Source organism: Sitodiplosis mosellana, unplaced genomic scaffold (assembly GCF_009176505.1).
Source record: "Sitodiplosis mosellana isolate CC-2019 unplaced genomic scaffold, AAFC_SMos_1.0 Smas_scaffold_11, whole genome shotgun sequence".
Classification (NCBI taxonomy): domain Eukaryota; kingdom Metazoa; phylum Arthropoda; class Insecta; order Diptera; family Cecidomyiidae; genus Sitodiplosis; species Sitodiplosis mosellana.
In genome coordinates this window covers 1897287-1915118 of record NW_022595253.1, presented here as the reverse complement: position 1 = coordinate 1915118, position 17832 = coordinate 1897287, and the positions used below count along the sequence as shown (strand labels likewise).

Sequence of the window (17832 nt, the reverse complement as noted above, 5' to 3'; positions counted from 1 at the left end):
GTCAGTATCTAGTCAAAAGGAAAAGTTCATTTGCTTAAATAGAGCGAAAAAGTTTATACCATGATAGAAATCCCATATAATGACACATGTTTGACATAAGTAATCACCCGAACTGTGTATCGGTATCAAGTTTCGGTGATTTTCTTTGAAATCGTGCATTGCACGCAAACGGTTTTAGTTGAAATTTGCCGCCATTAAAATCACGTACGTTGAACAAAAATTACAAAACTTTCGTATGTTTATGTAATCAGTGTTACTCTTGAACCATCAACGAAAACCGTTCGATTCTCTCTCTCCTTCTTATCCTTGTAGTGCACTTTTCAATTCTGTTTCGAGTTTTTTTTCCCCCCATCTAACTACGAAAAATGTGGAGGAGGAAGAGTAGACGAAAACACACAACTTCGTAATACTTATTACTTAAGAAGTGTAACTTTCAGTCTTTGATCCAGCACTCATTCGATGGTAGGTGTTGTCAATGTGAATCTCGCAAATTATTCCAGAGCAATACACACTAAGTTCTTGGTAATCGGCCAAATTGAAAGAAAAATGCCCGTGCGCACAGCTGCACAATGCAGCACACGTTCACGGAATCGAGTTTCTATTAGGACTCAATTAGCCTTTCAGCTCACTGTTATCAGACACCAGGGCAAAGTGCTGCTCTTCTACTTCAAATCTTCGTCGTTTTTTTTATTTCGTCTGATTGCATCGTGCATTACTTCGTGTTAGATACACGTTGTTAATGGCAAAACTTTACTTTAGTATTTAAGCCATTTAGTTTCATAGATACATTTTTCATTCGCATTTCAATTCATACACAGCACGTGCGTTCTTTTGCAAAACTTTGACTTTTATGTTAATGGAATGGTTCAATTTTCAAACAATTCAAATGTAATAGTCGTCGATGATCAGAAAGTTTCGACGTTTTTCTTAAAAAAAAATTTCATCCGATTTTTATTTCATTGATTTTGAATTAAATTTTTTTCGATTTATGGCAACTTTGAACTTCTTTATCATCGAAACTTGAAGTTTAACATAAAAAAGGAACATAACTGTTGAGTTTTCGTGCTATTTCAAATTGTTCAATATTTTTCGCAATATATTCTATTTCACAGCAGCATTCACAACGACTGAATTAATTATTTCAATGAAATGTTTACTTAGGCGAATATTACTGAAGAAGTTGCAAGTAGTTGAGCGCATACTTTTCGAATAATTGTTGATTTTCGTAATTAGAACCGTATTTTTTTTTTTCTGTTATTCAGTTGAAATTCAACGTAATATCAATATACAAAATGATACTTGTGATTGAAACTATTTGAAAGTGTGCTAGTGATTTAGTTTGTGTCTATCAAAGCGAAAACTTTCTTATTTGGGTTAACAACTCTACCAAATGCTGTTGATCTTCTTAACTAATTAAAGTTTTCATTTATATACCATTCGGCTAAAGTTTTTATGCAAATATTCACAGTGCTGTGTGCTGGCAGAGGTGATTTTCAAGAACTTTGTTAAGAGGGTATATTTCTCTCAAGTTTTCTCTCTGTTTTTTTCTTCTTCTCGTCTTTCGGTTTGCCGGAAAATTTAATGATGCAAATGAGTAAGTAGCCAAAATGAAAAGCATTATTTATGTACGTTATTTTTTTTTTATTAGAGATTCATAAGAGTCTTGACATCTGTTTGTACTATTTTGATGAATTCTTCTATTTAATTAGAAATCTCGACCTAAAACTTGTCGACAATATTGCCCGAATAAAAGAGCAAAGGCGTTATAAAGACAAAGATATTGTTAGTTTAACTTACTTACATGTTGGAGGGTGTTGATGGTGCAGTATTGTTATTATTTGTAGCAAGCAACCTTCGACAAAATTTGATACGCACATTTGTATAATCCGCCATCCAATGTGAATGAAAAACAGAAAAAGAACAAACCGAACATTTCTTATGATTACGTTTCGTTTTGTGTGTTTGGTCGACATCTTGTGGGTAACATATTTTCGAAATTAAACAAAAGTTTGGCCGTTATTTTAATGGTAATTGTTGATTGTTGGTGTGGTGGCAGTGGTACTGGTGGTGGTGTTTGCCAGTTTTGACCGATGCGATAGCATCGCCCGATGACTTCGGTCGTAAGGATTAATTTGAGACAATTCAAAATAACGATAACTGCAAGACAAACAATCAACGATAAATTTACACATTGAAACATGAAACACCCATTTGAATCATCCCCGTTTCGTATCATTTGATCACGCAAAGTTTTGTTTCTCATTTCAGCGAACAGACAAAAAAAAAACCGCCATCAAGTTTTGCGCTCTACCAAGCGAAATCAAGACGAATACAAATTGTAATTGAACAGTGCAGCCTTGAAAAGTTAAAATGTTTTTCATTTTCGATGCAAATCAGTCAAAATAAATTGATGGCGCGCTGTGTCAACATCCAATGCTCATATCGTATTGAGCGCTGCTCAAGATTTTTCAATCAAATGAAAGTAAACGATAATATATCAGTTACTCGGGCTTAAGTCTACCCGTACAGGATAAATTTTCGCTACATTTCGCATTTGTTGGTACTATCGAGAGAGAGAGAGAGAGAGAGAGAGAGAGAGAGAGAAAGAAAAAAAACCCATTTAACCGAATTCGAAAACGCAGAAACGTTATTTGCTTTACACTTGATGGTTCTCGCATTTTCCCGTTACATTTGAAATACGATTCCAAATGAAAAGCAGACAGAATGTAATGAAACGAGAGCAAGAAACGATGGGTAGGAGTAAGAAAATCGGAAAAGTAACAACATTAAGCTGAATAGAACGATGAGCGTTGAGCAAAGTGGATTTTTTTGTTATTCGCACGCGTCTGCATTCGATTTAACGTGACAACGACACAACATGCACACATACAAAAAGAAGATATTCGCCAAATTCGTAATCTGCTTCAAAGTGTCGACTCATGCTATAGGCATTTATTTTCATTTTTCAAATGACATTTATTCGGTATACAATTCGCATTAAAATGTCACGCCATAATCCGTTGTCACTACGTTTCCATTCACATTTTTGGTAGCATTTTGCTCAATGTTATCATTTTGAATGGGTTCTCTCATTCTCTCAATCATCGGAGGCTCAAATTAATAACGATGCGTTCTGTGGGAATTCAAGTCAAATTGCTTTAATCCAATGACACTCTGATTGTCTAAAGATTACCGTCATTTTCCGAAATGATTTATATATCATTTGATATTTCTATTGCATTCTGGGTTCGACTGAAGCTTTGAAGGTTTTTGATTTCTTCACAAGGCTAAGAAAGACAAGACAGGGCAAGGGAAGGCAATCGACTTCAATTGCTGGCAATAAACTTCTAAATAAAAAAAATATTGAAATAAAACTCAAACACAGCACGAATATTGTTCACAAAACTTGCAGCTTCTTTTAGTAAGAAAAAAAAAATAAATAGCACAACTTAAGAAAAAAAGTATAAACTAGTAGGTAGAATGTGTTAACGCTAATAATTGAAATGTGTGATTCGTACGATTCTGAGGCGGTTATTTAAGATTCGCTATATTAATATATGAATGATACACTCGATACTCGAAAAATGTAATCAAAATGACTTACTAAAATGCATTCTTTACCACGTAAATTGGTGTGCAGTATTTGTACACACCATTCTACATGTAGAATGTATAATTTGTTTCTTCTTTCTTTTTCTGATTAACACTTGGAACTTTCTAAAGAAAAATTCCAAAAAAACAAATCTATTAAGCTTGTCGCGGTGGTTGACGTAATGACAATAAACTGTATTGATATTTGGCATTGTCTCCAGCCAATCTTCCGACACTTTGTAAGTTAACATTGTAAGATGAACGGCCGCTGTATAAATTATCCCCGATATTTGATGGTTTGTCGAATGAAAGTGGTCGTGATTGTGCTTGTTGTAATGATGACGTCGGTGAATTTTGAACGTGCTGGTGGTATGATGCGATGGCACAAGGTGGCCAATAATTTATGCCATTAAACGATTGGATCAGATTCCCAGCAGGATATCCCACTGATTGTGATTGAGATATGGCTGGCGAAATTATATTTTGTGGTGTGTAACCGGTTGATGGCGTTTGAATTGGACTATTTGAAAGTATCTGGGTGAAAGCAGGCGGTGCAACTTTGGATGGAGTAAAATTGATTGGTGAATTTTGAGCTATATTCGTTGCGGCATTGGCATCTTTTTGTACATTGTTCACATAAACCAGTCCATTATCGCTGAGCAAACCATGAGCCACCGCATCATAATACGAACGTCGTTCGTTTGCATCGTTTAAATACCAACCGGGCGCTTTTACAACTTTGACGACAACTTTTTCACTTGCATTTGCATTCGAGTAACTTTCTCGATTGCTGTACGTAGATGTTATCACGGGCAATGGATGCCGTTGTGCGTTCAATGAACTAGCAAATGTGGCCGGAACATTTTGAATGATCGCAACTGTATTGCTGGGTTCATGCACGATAGACGGTAATGAGTGTGGTATCGATGGCAAACTGTATCGCTGCACCGTTGGTCGATTGACTGCATTTCGTGAGACGACATTATTCTGAATTGATTTCGGATAAACCGTCTGCAGTGGCGGATGGGGAATGTCGTAATTGACCGGAGGTCGATTCTCAATTTCGGTATAAACGAATGCCTGTGATGCGGACGGTTGTGGAGCTTCGTTTTTATCGCTGATCGATTGATAGTTGACGGAATCCTTTGTAATGTTTATACTGGCACTTTGTCTACGTACTTCGGTTTCCTGTGTGAATCAAACAAATTTCTATAATATTGGCGAATCTTAACTCTATTCATGTGTAAATTGTTAATAAACTCGAATCAAAAATGGTTCGGTATAGTTGTTGAGTGTTCGTGGTTCGTGCGTTGCATTAGTTAGAACGGCTTTGTCGAATGTCAAAGTCGGTTTGAAAATATTTGCATTTTTAAATGCGTCGTTTGATCTAGTGTTCGCGCTCAATCCTGTTTTTGTCGTTTCAGTTTTGTTATTGTTTCTTTTGTAAAAGTCATTTGTTTCGTTATGTGCAGTTAATATAGCGGAATCGATAGTAGGTTGATTGTTGTTGTTGTTGTTTCGCGTGCCAAGAAAATTGCCAAAGTCTAATGGGCTTTTACGCTTTCTTACTGGCGTATCATCGCGTTCATGCGTTGTATAATAATCCAGTTGATTTAAGTCATTATTTTCAAAGAACGATAAATGTAATCCCTTCCAGAATAAGTCGGTCGATTGATGGTCTTTTGTGTAGTCCGCATGCCGTTTATCTGTTTACAAAATTAATTTCATTCTTAGTAAAGCAAACACATTCAATGTGCATCACACATTGTCAAGTCAAGAAAAACATACCAGGTGCATTGGCATGATGTTCCTTTGAACCGTCTTTTGCATGTAATGTTCGTTGTCTCTTGTCCGTGTCTCGATGTGCGAGTGTCAAATTTCTTACCTCATGTTCACTGTTTAAAACCTGTTTCGTTATATAGTTTGTCATAAGAAGTGTGTGTGTGTGTGTGTGTAATGTTCAGATAATAGTTTGTCTCTCTATTTTCTGTATATTTTTCTTCGTATTTCGTCAAGTGCATGAATCAAATTGAAAACTTACCGCAGGATATGTGAACACTTGCTTCGATGCTTGCGTAGATGCAAAGCTGTACGATGATGGTGTTACTGGAGGTGGGATGTATGTGTTTGGTGATATTGTGCTTGACACACTCGACTGAATGAACTGAACCGGAGCTGCTGTCTCCTGCTGCTGCTGTTGGTATGGTACAGTTTGTGTGAATTTATAGTGGATTTTCTGTGAGTTCAACGACGTTGATTGAGATCGAGTTTTATGACTTATTGCAGTTTGTGTATAAATATTGTCTTGTCCTCTGAACACGTCCTTTGTAATATGACTTTGGGTTGACTGGGAATGTTGATTTGAAAATTGGCTCTGTTTATTCTGCTCAAAGGAATAGGTAGCATTTCCATTGGCGCCTGATGTATTCCCTTGATTTTGATTTGAATATTGATAAAACGAATTGCCAGAACTGACTGCAGTCAATTGTCCGTGCACTGATTGTTGTGAAGGTTGGCCTGTGCTGTTGATGCCTTGAGGTAATTGATTGACCTAAAAATGGAGAGAGAGAAAAATCAAATTTTAATCAAAATCGATTTGAAAATTATTTTTTCGAACTTACTGCTGCTGTCTGTGCCTGGCTGCTCTGAGTATATTGCAATTGCGGATGGTTTGCCACAAATGATGTGGGCGGTTGTACAGCGTCTGGCTTAACATACGTTTCCACATAGTATTGGATTGCCACCAACAGGTCTGCTTCACCACTTTCAATTACATCAAAGCCGCTGTAGTTCTCTTTTTGTTTGTTTTCCGTCAAAATATCTATGATGGAATCAGCGCCACCGTCAATAATCGAGCTCAATTGGTTAGGAGTATACTTGGGATTTTGATTTTCGATTCGACGAACAAATTGCAGCAAATCAGCTTCGCCAAAGTTAATCGGAACTGAGCTTTTTTGTTGAATTCTTTGTACTGATTCCAGAAGATCGCTTTCACCCGTGAATATTGGCTCACGCAACGGTGGCAACAGTTGTTTGTCCAGACGGTATTTTTGAAGAACTATCTCAATACTTTCAAGAAGATCGGCACTGCCATCAACTACACCACTCGCTTTACTTTTCCGCGTTTTTTCATTGAATATTCTCAAAATTGAGCTTGCTTCGCCGCCATTGATTGCATTCAATTGGTTAATTGACAGATCTGGATTGTGCTGCTTAAGTTGTTGAATAAATGCCAACCGATTTGCTTCACCAGAGAAGATGGGCCGTTGCTGATTTGGAATACGTAATGCAAGCTGCTCCAATGTCTGTTCGAGTAAATTCAATTCGTCAGATTCGATTTGATCATTTTGATTATTTGATATTGGATTAAATGGTGATTGTGAACTAATTTCTCTTCCTTGCTCATTAGATGTGACGGGTTTGAAGCCATTTCCATTCAAATTCTGATTGAAGAAAGAGTGATTCGATGAATTACCACCACCAACCGTTGGTTGACTCACAACATTATCACCGGTCAATGTTAATCTATTTATGTCTGTTATTGATACAATGCCTTGTTGATTTTGACTGAGTGGTGAACCAGTTTTATATGGTGGTTGTATCTGATTCAATATCCCTGTATTGGCGCGATACTTTTGCAAAACTATTTGGATTGCTTCAAGCAAGATTGCTTCACCACTTTCAACGGCGATCACATTATTTCGTTGCCTTTTTTCATTCAAAATCGTTGAAATGGAATTCGCCTCACCACTAATGATACCGGCTAGTTGCTCCTTTGTAAAATCAGGATTTCTTTGCACGATTAGTTCAATGAACGAAATGAGGTCAGCTTCACCGGAAAATATCGGGATTTGACTCTGTTGTTGAATTTGTTTTAAACTGCTGATCAAGTTTCCTTCACCCGATTGAACTGGCACAAACTGAGGAGATACTGAGCTTGGAGTATTTTTGTTACGATATTTCTGTAGAACAATTTCTATGGCTTCAATGAGTATGGCTTCACCACTTTCGATTGAAACTCCATTATTTCGTTGTTTTTTCTGGTTTACAATGGTTGAGATTAAATCGGCCTCATCGCTAATGATAGAACCGAGCTGCTCTTTCGCGAAATCTGGATTTTTTTGCACAATCTCTTCAATGAATGAGATGAGGTTAGCCTCACCCGAAAATATTGGAATTTGACTTTGCTGTTGGATCCGTCGTAGGGCACCTTCGAGTAAGTTGCCCTCTCCTGTTTGAACAATCTGCTGAGCTTGAGTTTGAGTTGGCACTGTTTGTGGTTGACCGTGGTATTTCTGTAGAACTATTTCAATAGCTTCAAGGAGTATAGCTTGACCGCTTTCAACTGGAACCTCGATATTTTGTTGTCTTTTCTGGTTTACTATGGTTGAGATTGAATTAGCTTCTCCACTAATGATGGCACCCAGTTGTTCCTTAGTAAAATCTGGATTTCGTTGGACAATCTCTTCAATAAACGAGATGAGATCAGCTTCACCGGAAAATACAGGAATTTGACTGTGTTGTTGGATTTGTCGCAAGGCTCCTTCAAGTAAATTGCCCTCTCCTGACTGTACAATTTGCTGAACTGGTTGAGATGAAGTTGAAACTGATTGCGGTTGGGTAATATTCTGACCACGGTATTTTTGTAGAACAATTTGAATGGCTTCCAATAGGATTGCCTCACCACTTTCGATTGGAACTCCATTATTTCGTTGTTTTTTCTGATTCACAATTGCTGAAATTGAATCAGCTTCACCACTTACAATAGCACTGAGTTGTTGCTTTGTGAAATCCGGATTCTGTTGCACAATTTGTTCAATGAACGAGATGAGGTCAGCTTCACCGGAAAATATTGGTATTTGACTCTGTTGTTGGATTCGTCGTAGAGCATTTTCAAGTAAGTTTCCTTCTCCTGATTGAATTTGAAGCCGTTGAGCTGCCGTTTGAGTTGGTACCGATTGTGGTCGACCACGGTATTGCTGCAGCACATTTTCTATAGCGTCGAGGAGTATCGCTTCGCCACTTTTGACAGGAATTCGGCTATTGTGTTGTCTGTTTTGATTCAGAATCGATGAAATGGAATCAGTTTCGCCACTGATAATGGCATTGAGTTGTTGTTTCGTAAACTCAGGATTTCGTTCCACAATTAGTTCAATAAATGAAACGAGATCGGCTTCTCCGGAGAATATCGGCAATTGGCTTCGTACCAGAATTCGCTTCAAGCTATCCAATAAATCTGCTTCGCCATTTAAAATCGGAACAGTGCCACGGTTATTCTTGTATTTGTTCAGAATTTGTTGAATTCTGTCCAGAATATTATTTTCCCGTGACTTATCACCGGACTGATTTCGATTAACGGCATCGTTCAAGATTTGCAGGATCGCATCACTTTCGGACGATAGAATCGCATTCAGACGATCTGGTGTTAGATCTGGGTTTCTATGCAAAATTTGTTCAATGAATTGCAATAGATCAGCCTCTCCCGAGAGCACTTGAACTTGATAGTCCGGATTTTGCTGTAAAACTCGTTGTAAACCATTTGCTAGATTATTTTCGCCCGGATTTGTTGCGTTGTTGTTTGCACGATTTCGAAACGATTCCGATAATGATTCCTTCAGCTGTTGTTCTTTTGTGAGTGTGGGTGGAGTGATTACTTGGTTATCTTCGGGTTTGATGATTTTAGCTGTATTAATATCGAATTTATTTCCCGGGTCAGTAGATAATTCGCCCAGACTTGAGATGAAAATCGGTTGTTTTGAATATGTATTATCCTGGACGGTTTTTGTGTTATCAAATGTATTCTTCGAATTTACTTCGAAATCACCTTCTTGTGTGAACGTTTGTGTTCCAAAGCCGGGTCTGCGTTGCTGAGGTGTTGGCGGTGTAGGTTGAGTTGCTTTTGTTGTATTGAAATTTGCTATTCTGCTCCCGAATGGAGGTGATGACGGTGTCAATGTAAATTGATTTGATGTCGGTGTAGTTTGAGCAACGAATGGAATTGTCGTCGGAATGGCTGGTTGACGCTGGGTTACTGGTCTTGGAAATTCTGGGAAAGTTGGCATTGGTATTGGTCGTTCTCCATTCGTCTCTAATGGGAAGTTGACCATTTCATTTACAACTTTCATCATTTCGGACATGCTGTCAATTTTCATATTGAGTAGAGCATTTTTGCCATAATGATTCTCACTCGAACTACAGTCAACGTGCTGATACCAATCACAGACAAACACTTCCTGATTGAAAAGTGTGCCATTTGGACATAAGAAAGCGAATCCTGATAATGGGTAACACCATAATAAAACACATTAGCAAATCATATAAAATTAACATTCTATCAACAAACCAAAACGGAATTGCCTAATTTGATTTCCATATTATTTCGGAAATATGATATTTATTCATAAAATGGTTCTTTTGAAGAAAGAAAAGAGAACACGTCTATCGCAATTTTTCCATGATTAGCACGATAACAGCCGTTCTGGTGTGTTATTACTTTCAGAACCGAAAAGAATACAATGTGTTTAAAATAAACTACGAATATCTAATGAAATCATTGAACCTTTTCCAGTTAAATCGGTATTCGTACAAACTCGAAACACCTGGCACCTGGTATCAACATCCGCATAGTACCCTGAAACGAACAAAAGAGACAAGCATCAAAATCGATTGAAAAGTCGACAGATAATAAAACCACATTTAGCGAAGCGCATATTATTTGCATAAATTATTATCGTGTCTGATCGGTGTTCCATTATTTCACATCTTCATTTTGTGGCGACGACATGATTTCGTGACTTCTGCTTGGGAAAACTGTGCAAGCGAAATATTAAAAGTGACCTCTGCTTTTGTCACCAACACAACAATGGTAATCGCTTGGATTTATGCCATTTCCAGACACGATCCATACAGCCTTATTGTCCAATTAAAATTAAGCGACAACAACTGGAAATATGGAGCGTTAGTTTTTGGCTTGAGGTTTATTTAAAATTTTCTTTTTGTTTACGTCACGAATAATTTTGTTTTTGCTAAAAACCATCCACAATGAGCACAATCCATGTTTGAATAGTTTATTAGCCTCCAACTAAAGTCATCCAAATCGAGATACCCAAAATTAATGGTCAAGAGAAGATTCAATTCCGTTGGCTTTTTTCGTCAATAAATCACTAATATGATTAAAAATAATGTGACATCGGCTCAAAATCAATTGGATTAATTTCAGTTTAGTCATCAAAATGGAATTACGTATGAGAGATGATTGCCAGTGGGATTTTTTGGTAAGATTAAAAATGGCTTATTTGGAGTTTCATACGAAGATTAAAATTGGTATGATCGGGCAAAATCGAAAATTTATTTGACATAACTGGTAGAAGTGTGATTTTATAAGTGTAAGTAAAAACCGAAAGAAAACAATAAACAGAAATGAATTGTGGCTTTTGTTTAAAAAAAAAATAAATGACCATTGTTGTGGTTGATTGTACCTGTAAATCTGCTTCTGCAAGAGAATTCCGTTTCAGGTGGTGTTCTATAAATTGGATAATCAACGTCTGGCTCACCAGGAATACTCCTCCTAAGCTTATCCAGTTCATCGCTTCCACCTAATTGGGAAGTAACTCCACTGTAGAGAAACAAAAAACGGATAACATTTGTATTGATTTGAATCGATATGATTTTTTTCCAGATATATTCATCATGAATATACAATTGGTCTTATGATATCGTTTTGATAAGTCGATTTCTTTTTTTTCGCGCATGAATGTGAAAATTCGCGATGTTTTTTTTCTAAACGTTTCACATTTGTGACACCAAAAATTGATGTTTAAAAACTAATCTTTTGGTATATATATATATATAAAAAAACGTGTGGTTTGTCTTGAATTTCAAATTATTTTGTGAGATAGTCGATTTTATCATAGATAATAAAATGTTTACCTCGACTTTTGCGTAACTGCTGTCGAGGCATCTTCTTGGCCTTCCAAATCATTTACACCAAGTGCATCAGCTGGATAATCGAATAATGTGCGATACGTGCCCGGCGCTGATGTTCCATCGGAATGTGCGACAATCAACAGTGATGACACCAAAACTAAAATGGAAAATTACACAAAAACACACACACATTATAATACAATATAATCATATCATGCAATTATGCGCCAGAAGCAAAATCGAAGTTCAAAGAAATGAAAATTTCACACTCTAATGAGTGATTTTTGGAGAAATTTCAGAGTTAAATTCATGAATAAGCATAATCTAATTCGTATGCTTATCTGCTTGACGACTCAGAAATTTGGCGCTAAAGAAATATTCACTGACCCAACCCAACTCAATGTAAACCAAACTCAATTCAACTGATTCCACACACACACACACGTGGGAATCGAAAGCAACAGCGAATTCCAGTAACCAAATACGATTTGACGGTTTTTGCGTGCGGTTTTACATAAACAACAAAAAGAGCGTTCAAAGAAAAATAATAAATTCCAAATGAATAAATTATCGAAAAATTTGTATTTTTCGCATAAAATAACAAATCTATCTCGTCATACATACGTTTATATATGTATTTGAGTTGCAAAGCTGCGAAGACTATTTTATTTTAAACACCTCGACTACAGATCCATCAATTCACTGTTATACTAGACATTCCAGGCAGCCATGTATACCATGTCAAATATGTGTCTATCGGCAAAATGTAAATCACTTTTTTTCCCCCATTAAAGCAAAAATTTATGTGTATGGTTTTTAATAACCTTCCATCAATTTTCAACGATAACCTATTGCGATGAATAATATGGATGACCAACAAAAAAATAGCACCCATGCATGCATGAATTTTAGACAGGCAAACATGAATTAAAATATTTTTAGCCCCCCAGCGCGTTAGCAAATTAAAGCGAAACGATTTTCAACGAGAATGAAAGTGCATCCATTTGTATCTGTTGTGATTGACTTATCGATTCGCCGCACACACAAAAATGACAGACATGAAAATGGGAAGAGATTAATAGCATTAACCGTTTTTGTTGTGTCGAGATTGGCCAGTCGGTAAGTTGCCGGGCCAAAATTGTGACCAATAATCGCAAGTTCCATTGGATATTCCGGCAGAAAAAATGATCCGTATATATATATATGGTTTATATAATTTACAAATCATGTAAATTATTCAGATAATTCTTTGGTTCAAATATTGAATGGACAAAAAATATTCTATGCTTTTAGCATTTTGCCGGTGGTGATGATTGTCTTGGTGTGATGAGATAGTGTTTATTTTTTTTAAGTTGTAAATTTCCATAAAAATGTCACAAAAACACAACATTTTACCATAACAATAAAACACATTACCGATTTAATGAACTTTGCAGACAATTTCATGAACTATTATATATATTTATAGCATTCCAACTCAGAAGATATGCAAGAGTGTGCATGTCTGTATGCATTGTACCGCTTTGATGAGTAGTATTTTTAGATTTATTTATTTGTTTGATAATAAGCGTCATGTGTTTCTGTCTGAGTCTCAGATGATGGAGTAGGTGGATGATGACGACAAGCTGTGTTCCGTTGACGCAACAACAGAATATTTGCGAATAGTTAAGAGTGACATTTGGTCAAACGATCGATAAGCCTTTGTCAAAATATTACCATAAATTTTTAATTCTACTTAAGGTATTATCTAATCATCAACTTAGCCATTTGATGTTTCCGTCATTGAAACAATAGAGCTTCTTTCCTCACTCGCTCATATCCACCGGAGAAATATATATTTATTGTTGCTCTTAGTTGAAGTCCACACTCTTTATCTTTGTCTATATTTTCACTTTGATATGTATAGCAATGTAATCTCTATTACTCACCGATCACTATGTGTTCCATCGTTGGCATTAATTTGTTCCTATTCAACGTTCAATCCGACTCCTATTGTTTTGTTTGGCCTCTGAACCTCTCACTATGTTTCTCTTCAATTTTCAAATTAATTCTACTGTGCTTCACTGTGTCGTAGTGGGTGTGAGCATGAGCATTTAAGCGAAAGTAATATATACACATTCATTTACACTGTGTTAAATATCTTAACTAATCACTAATGCAAAGAAGTGATATGTTTTGACTTTTAGTACTTTTTTATTTGATTAATTGCCGGTCACACAAAACGTTTTCGTCTTATTTTATTTTGCCGCTTTATTCTTTGGACAGTAGTTTAACCAGTAAGCGGATCTTCTGAAACAAAAGCCAAGAGATTTTTGATTTATACACATGTTAAACGATGCAAGAAAAAAAAAACAACAACAACAAGATTGTAGTCACATAAATTCAGTGAATGAATTTTCAGAACAGACAAAAAATCGCTCAATAAGAAAGAAAGATAAAAGAAGAGAAGTTCATGGCTAAACTATCACAGTTGACACACACACAACCAAATATTGTGCTAATTTAATTCATCATTTATGATGCGTTGCAGTGCATTAAATTTGATGGGTTTTTTTCCTCTTCTTTTTTTCATCTTCTTCACTTTGTCCGCGATGAAATATCAAATGTCTATATTGCGCTTTTTTCCTCCAAACACCGCGTGACTTCGGGCGAATGTATGAACAAATGCAAACGTCTTATCCACAAACAAAACAAAAACTTATATTCACGACTATATATCCAAACAAAACCTTTTATAGTGTTATATAGTTATATCAAACTGAGCAGACAATAAAGTAGTATTATTAAAATATTTCGGCTACTCCTTTGACATATCCTGTCTTTTAGTTTTTTGTGTGTTTATTCTGAATGGTTTATGATTATTTGTATATGAAAATTCTGATCTCTTACTCCAAAATTGGCAGAGAGTGTATTTCTGATGTTGAGCAGGCCTGAGCTGAGCTGACTTGAGCGCCTGAATTATTATTTCAGCTACCTGAGCTAGCAAATCCAGCTCAGTTCAGACCTGCTCAAAAGCAAAGATTATAAATTCATATATTAGTTGCTATATTGCATCGTTCCGCCTATAAAAGGCTAAAAATTCACAGCAATAAACCAAAAATGTCCAAACATTGCATGCTAATGAATTCACAGTCGAAAAAAGTGCATCAAAACTGAACTGCTCGTTCTATATCCACAAAAGGCGTCTATAAATATAAATAGAATCGAGCTCTGATCGTATTTATTCTGAAATTCCATCTCATACACTGCGTTAATTGTCTGGTTTTGCCTTATTTATTTTTTTTTTGTAAATCCACATGCAAATCAACTTTCAAATTAGTTTTGGAATTTTCACATTCCAACACTTAAGCTGCCGACGAAATTTCGCCCTTGTTTCTTTGTATTCAAAAATACCGTCACTCGTTGAACAACTTTTGAAGAGTTTTTTTTTAAAAATCTGAATGAAAGCGGAAAAACACACGAAAAATGTCTAAAAGTCTTACAAAATATTTTCATTGCGTGTGAACTCTCGGGGTGGTCAAAATGAACTGCAATGTGCAAATTCGCAATAATACTCAGGATGTTGAGACGCTGTCGTATTTTTATGGTTTCCAGATGAAATATATTACGAGCCGGACACATGAGTTGGAAATTAACGATTATTTTATGATTTTTTGCGCATCATTCATTTTCGCCCCGAATCAATCGTGTCCACTTAACTGGCTTATTTTAATTAATGAATAATCCCGAACGAAAGTAAGATTATTAATTGCCTTCAATAATTACTTTCGATTATATAATTGGCTCAAGTGGAGCTCTCACACACTCGGACACATTTATAATGATGCGATTGACTGGCTTTGTCAAAGAATACACGTGCGCCCATAGCAAAGATGATGAAAAAAAAACCAGAGATGACGCTCGACAACAATCACTTTCCAATAATTTACTCATCAGCTGCGTGTTGAAAAAAAAAAAATGCCGTGTGCCATATTTCTAATATGAATCGCCCATTCAGAAATCACTACGATTATTAAATCGTAAATGTTTCTGGTCAGCCGATTCATTGAGTTTGAATGGGAAGTGAAGAAATCGCATTAATTTTCAATTTAATTAATCATTTTTCGACCGAATCGAAATCGGAAACGATGCCAAACGGGACTGACAAACTGGGACCGAAAGTGAGAAAAACAAATTATTCAAATTTTGCCGCGTGATTGTTTATCACGTTCACGGGAACGATGTTTAACATTGTAAACAATTGCAAACATAGTTTTATCCCCATTTTGTATCATTGAATTTATAACGAATGCGAATGCCTGGCCATATGTAGTCATCGAAGATGTATCGGGGTATATATCGATAGAAGCGAAGATCGCAAATCACAAGACTATCCGATCGATGAATATTTATGTTTAGAAAAGTTTTCACAATTTCGCCTGTTCAAAGGTGCCGATACATAATCTGTAGTTGATAATTTTTCATTAAGATTTTCATCTTTCGAAGATAAAACCCACAAAAAACAGTTTTCACCCAAATTAATCCAATTTCGAATTGCAAATTACATTGAAATTCGGCTCGAATTTACCTTTTCGTGGTTGAGAAAGTCTCAAGAAAACAGTGATCGCCGCGCTGACGTGTATTTTTTTTTACCACGGGCAATTTACAAACTTGTCATAAAAATTAAAATGTCATAAAGGTTGAAGAGGTAACTAGTCGTTTGCTAATCAATGTCTCGTTCTTGAGCTGCGTATCAGTCGTTCGCATTTATGCATACACGGAAGTTTTACACGCGAATATAGAAAATGTGAAACCGATCGAAGTTTGTTAATGTGACGGTCGATAAAAATAAAACTGCTGACACTTAAAATTGAACAAGATGTTCGGGTATTTAAAATGCTTCGCGTGTGTGTAAGATTAAGGTAGAATATAATTATCTCTTTTTTCCGCTTTCTGTCGATGGAGCAAACGAATAAATTTGAAAAATCACCACAAATCGAATAACCATAAAGACGCACCAAATGAATTGATCAAACGTGTTAAATGAATGTTTTGTTCGAGCGAGCGAGATTGAGATAGAGAGAGAGAGAGAGAGAGAAAACATCAATTTCTCCTCTGACCGAATGCCGTATCCGACAAGCGTACGCTTTGATCGTATGAGGTTAAATTCATGTTGTAGCGATTAAAATGTTGTTCCGATAATTAATTAATAATTTTATGTAATTTTTTCATTTGATTTTGTAGTTTGTCCATGATCATTTATACTTTATGACCGTATTACGTTGAATGTATGTATATGATCTTGCTTCTTGATCTTCATTCTTGGCATATAAATCGCATACTCTCAAGAAAATCGCATACTCTCGAAAGAATCAATTTTTTTTAGCGTCGCAATCAAGTATGCAAAAAATCGATATTTTTGATTTTGGCGTTGTATCCGGTTGAAAGTCACACTCAAATATGGATAACAAAAGATGAACGAAATAAAAACTGAAGAGATATTAGGATATACTTTATATATCTCGATGTGGATATATTCAAATTTAGCGAATGAACTTTTTATTCAAAATTCACCAAAAAAGAAACAAAAACTCGACACAAATCATCGATGCACAGTGTGCATTGCACACGCACAACTTTTTTTTTCTCCTTTTTTAACATTTCCAATCGAAAGGAACGAAGAAATATAATGAAACTGAAAAGCACTAGATAAATAGTTTAATGTAATTAACGTGTGCATATAACAAGATCATTGGCACTCACAATTAACACAAATTTACAGCTTAAAATTAAAAATAATTTCAATCTCATCGAAAATGCATCCAAATTCGAAAGATTCTTTTTACTAACTGTCCGACAGAAAAAGACAAAATTAAGACCAAAATCACAAGTTGGTTGCTTGAATCGTTAGCATTCGAATGACAACTAAATTTCAACCAAATTAATAAGTATCATTTATCAGATCAATATCTTCACGGTATATTGGTGTTCCTCCACCGCAACATCGAACACACAATCACTTGAAAACGAAACGAAACGAAACAGCAAAAAAAAAAAAAAAAAATTGGAAAAAAATGACGCTCACGCTGTGAACGTGTATCAAGCTCTTAAGCTCAAATTTTCAACTGAATTGCTAAAAAATTGTGCGATGCGAGTTGAGAGATCATGATCGGATCGAAAAACTCAAAGCGCGTTGTATATGGCAAATATATTCCGTATGTATTTATCATACAAACAACGCCTCAACCATTTACGGATATAAGCCAAAATTATCGAAATGACGAAATCACCGAAAAAAATAAAACAACAATATTAACGTTTTCACACAAGCACACA

General features: G+C 35.9%; 1 protein-coding gene across 3 annotated transcripts; it reads right to left on the bottom strand.

The window, feature by feature from the left end:
- Positions 1-3391: 3391 nt before the first annotated feature.
- On the bottom strand, positions 3392-17623 carry LOC129567310 (uncharacterized). 3 transcript variants are annotated; one of them, XM_055444075.1, is made up of 9 exons: positions 17260-17557; positions 13446-13806; positions 11521-11674; positions 11070-11206; positions 10151-10222; positions 6213-9865; positions 5633-6142; positions 5380-5497; positions 4818-5297 (listed from the first exon to the last, which is right to left on the bottom strand). In XM_055444075.1, the coding sequence occupies exons 2-9, from the start codon at positions 13471-13473 to the stop codon at positions 4843-4845; spliced, it is 5127 nt and encodes a 1708-aa protein (XP_055300050.1). In that variant the 5' UTR covers positions 13474-13806; positions 17260-17557; the 3' UTR covers positions 4818-4842. The 3 variants fall into 3 exon arrangements, with proteins under 3 accessions (XP_055300047.1, XP_055300049.1, XP_055300050.1); XM_055444072.1 differs by lacking the exons at positions 4818-5297; positions 5380-5497 and adding an exon at positions 3392-4779 and having other exon boundaries at positions 17260-17623; XM_055444074.1 differs by lacking the exons at positions 4818-5297; positions 5380-5497 and adding an exon at positions 3392-4779 and having other exon boundaries at positions 13446-13803; positions 17260-17623.
- Positions 17624-17832: the final 209 nt, after the last annotated feature.

Bases quoted from the DNA above. Each gene is read 5' to 3' on its own strand.
- LOC129567310 (XM_055444072.1), bottom strand. From the start codon at position 13,473: ATGCCAACGATGGAACACATAGTGATCG. The intron at 11,675-13,445 runs GTGAGTAATAGA...TTTCCATTTTAG, and splicing joins GATGGAACACATAGTGATCG to TTTTGGTGTCATCACTGTTG. The intron at 6,143-6,212 runs GTAAGTTCGAAA...CTCCATTTTTAG, and splicing joins GCCAGGCACAGACAGCAGCA to GTCAATCAATTACCTCAAGG.